This window comes from Ornithorhynchus anatinus, chromosome 18 (assembly GCF_004115215.2).
Source record: "Ornithorhynchus anatinus isolate Pmale09 chromosome 18, mOrnAna1.pri.v4, whole genome shotgun sequence".
Classification (NCBI taxonomy): domain Eukaryota; kingdom Metazoa; phylum Chordata; class Mammalia; order Monotremata; family Ornithorhynchidae; genus Ornithorhynchus; species Ornithorhynchus anatinus.
The window spans coordinates 12,604,492-12,612,809 of record NC_041745.1 but is presented as its reverse complement, the minus strand read 5'-3'; the positions used below and the strand labels follow the sequence as shown (position 1 = coordinate 12,612,809).

Sequence of the window (8,318 nt, the reverse complement as noted above, 5' to 3'; positions counted from 1 at the left end):
GAGCACTCAATAAATACCACTGAACGAATGAAGTAATGAATGAAGCTGTTTGGGTGGAGAAGTTGAGGCAGACGCAGGAAATGTTGTGGAGGATGGAGAGGCAGGATTCAACGGGCTTTTGACTATGAAATCCGGAGGGTGGGAGCTGAGAGTGACGCCCCTAGGCTTGTGGGCTTCTGGAACAGGGAGATAGAGGTGATAATGATAGTGATAGTAGTCTTAAGTTCTCGATGAATGATTATAGCCTTGGTTAAGTGCTGTGCTAACCCGCTACGCTGGATCACCCGCACAGCCCGTCTCTTTCCTCACTGTGCCCGAGCTGCAGGGAACTGCTGGAAGAAATTTAGATACCAGGCCGACTTTGTCCGCTTCAAGTTTATCCTTGCTAGATATCACCCCGCGCTCTCCTCTGCCTGGCAAATTTATTTCTCCATCCTTATTGACACGCGAGCCCATCACTCCTGTCAGTTGTTCCAGACGTTTAACTCCCTCCTCCAAGCCCCTCTCCCCTCACCTCCCCCATCCCTTGCCCCTAATGACCTGGCCACCTACTTTAATGAGAAAATTGGCACTTATCAGGTGTGTTCTTCCTAAAACCTCCTCTGCCCCTCCCCATGCCCTCCCCCCCCTCCTGCCCCTACTTCATCTCTCCCATCTTTCCCAGCAGTATCTCTGGAGAAGATCTCTTGCCTTCTCTCAAAATCCACCCTCCGCAACTATCTGAACCTTTTCCTTCATACCTTCTCAAAACACTTGCCCCCTCCTTTCTTCCCTCCGTAACTGCCATCTTCAACTGTTCAGTCTCCAGTGACTTCTTCCCCACCGCTTTCAAACATGCCCGTGTCTCTCCATCCTAAAAATACCCTCCCTTGACCCCGGAGCTCCCTCCAGTTATCGCCCCATTTCCCTCCTAGCATTCCTCTCCAAACTCTTTGAGAGAGTTGTTTACATCAGCTGTCTCAAGTTCCTCTCCTCCAATTCTCTCCTTGACCCCTTCCAATCTGGCTCCCATCCCCTTTACTCCACAGAAACCACCCTCTCCAAGGTCACCAGTGATCTTCTTCTTGACCGATCCAATGGCCTCTACTCCATCCTAATCCTCCTCGATCTCTCAGCTGCCTGCGACGCTGTGGACCCGCCCCCCCCCCCCGTCTCCTGGAAATATCCTCCAATCTCAGCTTGACTGACACTGTCCTTTCCTGGTTCTCCTCCTATCTCTCTGGCCGCTCAGCCTCAGTCTCCTTCTTGGCCTCCTCCTCTGTTTCCCACTCCCTAACTGTGGGGGTCCCTCAAGGTTCAGTTCTGGATCCCCTTCTATTCTCCATCTACACCCACTCTCTTGGAGAACTTATTCACTCCCATGGCTTCAGCTACCACCTCTGTGTTCATGATCCCCAAACCTACATCCTCAGCCCTGCTTTCTCACTCTCTCTGCAGTCTTGCATTTCTTCCTACCTTCAAGACGCCTCTACTCGGATGTCCTCCCATCATCTCAAACTTATTATGCCTAAAACAGAACTTCTTATCTTCATGCCCAAACCCTGTCCTCCCCTTCACTTTCCCATCACTGTAGACGGCACCAACATCCTTCCTGTCTCACAAGCCCATAACTTGGTGTTATCCTTGACCCCTCTCTCTCATTCAACCCACATATTCGATCGATCACTAAATCCTGTCTGTTCCACCTTCACAGCATCACTAAAAATCACCCCTTCCTCTCCATCCAAACTGTCACCATGCTAATCTAAACACTTATCCTATCCTGCCTCGTTTTCTGCGTCAGCCTCCTTGCAGATCTCCCAGCCTCCCGTCTCTTCTCACCCACTACGCTGGATCATAGTTCACTCTGCTCCCTGTATCATTTTTCTACAAAAATGTTCAGTCTCTCAACCTGCCCCTCGAAAAACTCCAGTGTCAGCCCATCCACCTCAGCATTAAAAAAAACAAAACTCCTCACCGTTGGCTTTATAACACTCAATTTTCTTGCCCCCTCCTACTTTGCCTCGCCATTCTCCTCTTACAACCTAGGCCACGCACTTCGGTCTTCTAATGCAAACCTGCTCACCGAACCTCAGACCCATCTATCCACCACCGATCTCTCGCTTCCGGCCTGAGACGCCCTCCTTCCTCCTATCTGACAGGCGATTACTCTCCCTGCCTTCGAAGCCTTATTGAAGGCCCATCTCCTCCACGAGGCCTTCCCTGACTAAGCCCTCCTTTCCTCTTCTCCCACTCCCTTCTGCCTCATCCTGACTTGCTCTCTGTACTCATCCCAGCTCCCAGCTCCACAGCACTTACGTACGCAATTGCAATTTCTTTCTTTCTATCGGCGTTTATCTCCCCTTCTGCACTGTGAGTTCGTCGTGGGCCGCACAGTAAGCTCTCAGTCAGGATGATTGAATGGTTGAAGTGCTTGCTATGTGCAAAGCACTCTACTAAAAGCTGGGGAGGACACAAGATAATCAGGTCAGACATAGTTCCTGCCCACAGAGGGCTCACAGGATAAGCAATAACTGTGGTGTCTGTCAAGCAGTCTGCGTCGGACACTGTGCTAAACGCCGGCTTTGTCCAATACAGATGTTACAGTCTAAGCAGTAATTTGCTATGTGTTGAACACTCTGTCTCCAACACCGTACTAAATGCTGGGTTAGATAGCAGTTAAGCGGATCATACTCGCTCCTTGTTCCATCCGGGTCTCACGGTTAAAAGCGGTCATGGTGGTATTTGTTAAGCACTGACTGTGCCGCGAACTAAACGCTGGGGTAGATGGCAGATAATCAGGTCGGACTCAGTCCTTGTCCCACAGAGGATTCACAGTCTAAGTGATAACTGTGGTATTTGTTAGGCACTTACTCCGCGCCGAATATGCGGTAAACGCTGGGGTAGAGAGCAGATAATCCTGTCAGACACAGTCCCTGTCCCGGGTAGGACTCGCAGTCCAAGGAGGAAGGAGAAGGGGTATTTCATCCTCATTTTACAGATGAAGAAATGGAGGCCTAGAGAAGCCGAGGGACTTGGTCGAGGTGACACCAGCAGGCCGGGGGAGAACCAGGCTTAGAACCCAGGCCACCCGACTCCCAGGTCCGGGCTCTTTCCGCTAGGCCCGGTTGCTTCACAGAACTTTTGACAGAGACGGGAAGTCCCTCGGCTGCCCCGACTGCCACTCCTCCTCCGAGCCCGGAAACGCTCTTAGGGGAAGAGCTTCATCCTCCTCAGTCCCCGGGTTTGAGGCCTGGTTTTCCAATCCCCCCGTGGCCCTCCGCGCTCGCCCCATCCGGGCTTGCAGAAGCCTAGGGACCAAGGAAGCAGGGAGGACGGTCCCCTGGGTCAGATGGCTGGAACCGTCTTCCTCTCCCTGCTGGAAGTACGTGGGCAGGATGTACACCAAGGGATCCAGGATGTTCCCGAGGACCGTGAAACACCACGTCACGTTCTGAGGGACGGCCAGTTTTTCCTCTATATAACAGAAACACTTTTTCCCGCACGTGTTATTCATGGACTGGAGCCATAAGAACCTGTAGATGGAAACGCCCTGGTTCGGCCCCAGCACCAGGAAGAAGGTTATGACGGTGAGGAAGATGCAGGCGAAGATTTGCCTCCTGGTCGCCAGGAACGACACTTTCCGCAGCTCCGTCAGGATGATTCCGTAGCTGACGCTCACGAAGAGGAGGGGCCCGAAGAACGTCAAGGGGACGGTGCTTATTTTGAACAGGACGTACCTCCGCCCCGGCGGGAACGCTTCGGAACAGAACGAATCGTTGTAGGCCGGGTCAAAGAGTAGGAGGTAGCGGCCCACGGTGCTCAGAGTGGCCACGAACACCCACCAGGCCAGGCTGACCCGGGCGGCCAGCCGCGGGGAATGCCAAGTTCTCCAGAGCAGCGGCCACCGGACGCCGACGCAACGCTCCAGGCCCACCAGGCACAGGAAGCCGATCTTGGCGTAGAAGTTGGTCACGAAGAAGACGGCCAACAGCAGGCAGGAAGAGAACCCGAACTTCCACTGGTGGCTGGCGAAGATGTAGTGAATCCAGAAGGGGAGGGTGAGCAGTTGCAGCAGGTTGGCTACGGCCATGTTGGTCAAGTAGACGGTCAGCGCGGTCTGCCCCCACGCCCTCTGGCTCTGCCTGCGGGAGGACAGCAGCGCCCGCAGGGCCAGGGAGTTGAGCGGCAAGCCGAGAGCCAGCACCAGAGACAGAAAGATCACCTGGAAGGACTTGAAAGCCTCGAAGTCGATGGGGCAGGAGCTGTTGCTTGGCAAGTCCACGGCACCGGAGCCGTTGTTGGGGCCGGCCATGCTCCCCTGGCCCGCGCCCGTCCGGGAAGGGGTCGGCCGTGGCGGGCTCGAGGAGGCGGCTCGCAGGTGCTGGGGAGCCTCGTCGGGACAGGCCCCTGCAAAGGGAGGAGGCGTGGGAAACGAGCGTGAAGGTGCCGCCCGTACCCAGTCCCACCACCAGCCCAGGTCAATCCCGGCCCCAGAACCGACCCGGCTCTGACTCTGTCCCACTCCCAGCCCAACCCCACCCCCGGCTCCCGTCCCGATAGAGCCAGCACCAACCCGGCCTCGACCACAGCCTAGCTCCAGGGCAAGCCTCCCTTGGTGTGGCCCGGAGGTCTCCTCCTCCTCCTCCTCCTTCCGTCCCCCGCCATCTCGCGTTGGCCCAGGCAGCTCTTCAAGCCCGGTGACTCTGAACTCATCGGGAGCAGACAGAGAAGGAGGGCAGAAGGGCTGGCCAGGCCGGGCTAGGGCCCCAGGGCCCAGGGCCAGCGAGGGAAGAGGATCATGAGACAGGAGCAGTAACGGTAGCAGCGGAGGTGGGCGGATTGGGAGCCGGGGTCACCGGTGGGCAGCCGGACGGGACTCAGGGGGCGATGGGAGGGGTCAAGCGGGGACAGCTGTTCCCCTGCGGGGGCCGAGGGAGAAGCCCCAGGGAACAAGCCGCCCAATCCCCACACGCACACAGGCGCAGTCGGTTCACAAAACCTGGCAAGATTCACTACCAGCGTAGACACAAACCCTCATTCACACCAGCTCTTAAACCCAATACAGCTGGCAACGCGTACGTACGTCCACACGACACAGACGGGATACACGCGCTGCCGGCACATACACCGCCCTCCCCGCCCCCGCCAGTCAGCGCGCCCGCCCACATTCCTACACGTCCACGCCCGCACTCATAAACAACTGTGATATTCTCACACTACCGGCCCACGCAACTAAGATGCCCGTACTTCCACCGCCCATTCACCCACCAACACGGCCAGCTCCCGGACACACGCCCGGTCGCATTCCACCCTCCCTTAGAGGTTTTCTTCGGCGAAAGCAAATGGGAAGCCCGAGACGGTTTCGGCCTCTCCGCACCTAATGCCGACCTAGACTCCCTTCTGCCTTAGGCATTCTGATACTCACGCGGCACCCTGGTCCTCGTGTACGCCTCCTTACACTTTACGATCTCCCCTATCTGTCATTTATTTTAATGTCCGCCTCCCCATCCAGCCGGTGAGCTCGGGGACCGTGTCTACCGACTCTGTTATATCGTGCCATTGTACATCGCGCAATTATACCGGATATTGTTATATATTTGAGGTCACGCCACTGACGAGCAGCAGAGTTTCAGCTGGCAGATCTCGGGTACAAGCCGGAAACGTCGCAAGCGGCTAATGGGAGACTCTCTTAGATTCCCGGATTTTAAGTTCCTTTAGGGCGGGGAGTGTGTTTACGCGGTCCGTCGGACTCGCCTCAAACACTCAGTACAGTGCTCTGAGCAAAGGGAGTGCTCAGTAAATAGGTTTGATGGATAACTGAAGGCTGACCAGTTGCCCGTCTGATTCTACAAGCTTAAGATCGTAGCTACCCACAAGGTGGCAGCAAGAGATTGGCACAGGACACCCGGCCACTCCAGAAACCGGGAGTTCGGGCACCTAATTAATAATGATTACGATATCTGATAAGCGCTGACTACGGGCCAGGCACTGTGCTGAACTCCGGGGTGGAGACGACCAAATCGGGTTGCACAGTCTCTGTCTGACTGTGGGGTTCACAGTCTTGACCCCCCCCCCCCATTTTACAGATGGGGGACGTGAGGCCCAGAGAAGTGAAGCGACTTAGCCGAGGTCACACAGAAGCGGCGTGGCTCAGCGGAAAGAGCCCGGGCTTGGGAGTCAGAGGTCATGGGTTTGAATCCCGGCTCTGCCACCTGGCAGCTGGGTGACTGCGGGCAAGTCACTTCACTTCTCTGGGCCTCAGGGACCTCGTCTGTAAAATGGGGATTAACCGTGAGCCTCACGTGGGACGACCTGATTACCCTGCATCTACCCCAGCGCTTAGAACAGTGCTCTGCACGTAGTAAGCGCTTAACAAATACCAACATTATTATTATTATAGCGGACAAGCGGCAGAGTCGGGATTAGAACCCTGGACCTTCCGACTCCCAGACCCATACTCTGTCCACTACGCCATGCTGCTTCTTGAAGTTCAGGCTGAGATCTTGAGATCTTCTGGTTTCAAAGCTGTCCAGCCCTTGGACACAAAGGAAATTTCTTTTTTATTACTTTTATTTTTTGTCAGGAAACTAGGAGCAGGGCTAGCCCATCAGACCACGTAGTTGGTGCAGTGGATAGAGCACGGGCCTGGGAGTCCGAAGGTCATGGGTTCTAATCCTGACTCCACCACTTGTCTGCTGTGTGGCCTTGGACAAGTTATTTCACTTCTCAGGGCCTCAGTTACCTCATCTGGAAAATGGGGATTATTCATTCATTCATGTATTCATTCGATAGTCTTTATTGAGCGCTCACCATGTGCAGAGCACTGTACTAAGCGCTTGGAATGTACAGTTCGGCAACAGATAGAGACGTGAGCGTGAGCCCCATGTGGGACAGGCACTGTGTCCATCCTGATTAACTTGTATCTACTCCAGGGCTCAGAAGAATGTTTGGCACATAGCACTTAACAAGTATCATGATTATTATTATTATTATTTGTATTATTATTGTTATTAAATGCCATTAATCGTCATGAAGAGGGAGACATGTATTCCTCCACTTTCAGCGAGGCCACGCACGTGACCCTATTTTTCGAAGCAATTTAGAGGCCGGCGGATCTGGAGGTTCGCATTGATGGGAAGTGGCCAGGGATGATAATGATAGTGAAAATAATAATGATAACGATTGTGCAGAGAGCACTCTACTAATCAATCGATCGCATGTAGCGAGTGCTTACTGTGTGCAGAGCACTGTACTAAGTGCTTGGGAGAACACAATATAACTTTGTTTTTTTAACGATATTGGTTAAGTTTTTACTAGGTGCCGGGCACTGTACTAAACTCTGGAGTAGATGCCAGCTAATCGGGTTGGACCCAGTCCATGTCTCGCAATGGGGCTCACAGTCCCATTTTACAGAGGGGGTAACCGAGGCACTGAGACTCATCCGCTGCCCGAAATGAGCCTACGATCTAGAGGGGGAGACAGACGTCAGTACAAAGATAAGGCAGAGACAAAGCAGGGTTGCCCGGAGCCCGAGGCTTAGCGGATAGAGCGACGGGGAGTCAGAAGGATGTGGGTGCTCATCCCGGCTCTGCCACGTGTCTGCTTTGCGACCATGGTCAAGTCACTCAACTTCTCTAGTCCTCGGTTACCTCATTTGTAAAATGGGAATAAGAGTGTGAGCCCCATGTGGGACAGGGACTGTGTCCAACCTGATTAACTTGTATCTACCCCAGCGCATAGAACAGAGCTTGACACCTAGTAAATGCTTAGCAGGTATCATTATTATTATTATTATTCTTCTGCCCCCAGGCCACATCTAGACCAGAGGAGCCATGGATGGGCTCGAAGCACTGTCTTCTGGCTCATAGCGTGGACCGAGCCCCAGGGCCAGTAGGAGAATAGCGATAATGCTGGTATTTGTTAAGCGCTTAGTATGTGCCTACCACTGTTCTAAGCTCTGGGGGGAGATACAAGGCTAGCAGGTTGTCCCAGGTGGGACTCACAGACTTAATCCCCCTTATACAGATGAGATAACTGAGGCCCAGAGAAGTGAAGTGACTTGCCGAAAGTCACACAGCTGACGTGGTGGAGCCGGGATTAGAACCCATGACCTTCTGACTCCCAGGCCCCTGCTCTATCCACTACACCCTGCTGCTTTGGCTTCTCTCCCAATTTGCTCCAGTTCAGACGCTTCGGTCCTCTAATATCACCCTACTCACCGTGGCTTGTTCTTAGCCAGCGGAGAGGGCCCCAAGAGTCATCTCTGACTCTTCGTTGTTCAGTAAATACGATTGACCGACTCACTGATTTTGCTCCTTTGCCTCGTCTTCCATCAC

At 54.0% G+C, this 8,318-nt stretch overlaps 1 protein-coding gene across 1 annotated transcript; it reads right to left on the bottom strand.

The window, feature by feature from the left end:
* Positions 1–3,112: 3,112 nt before the first annotated feature.
* LOC114805492 (G-protein coupled receptor 4-like) lies at positions 3,113–4,294 on the bottom strand. The gene has a single exon (XM_029046758.1). It carries the CDS (start codon positions 4,292–4,294, stop codon positions 3,113–3,115), a length of 1,182 nt encoding a protein of 393 aa, XP_028902591.1.
* Between the last annotated feature and the right edge of the window lie 4,024 nt (positions 4,295–8,318).

Bases quoted from the DNA above. Each gene is read 5' to 3' on its own strand.
- LOC114805492 (XM_029046758.1), bottom strand. From the start codon at position 4,294: ATGGCCGGCCCCAACAACGGCTCCGGTGCCGTGGACTTGCCAAGCAAC.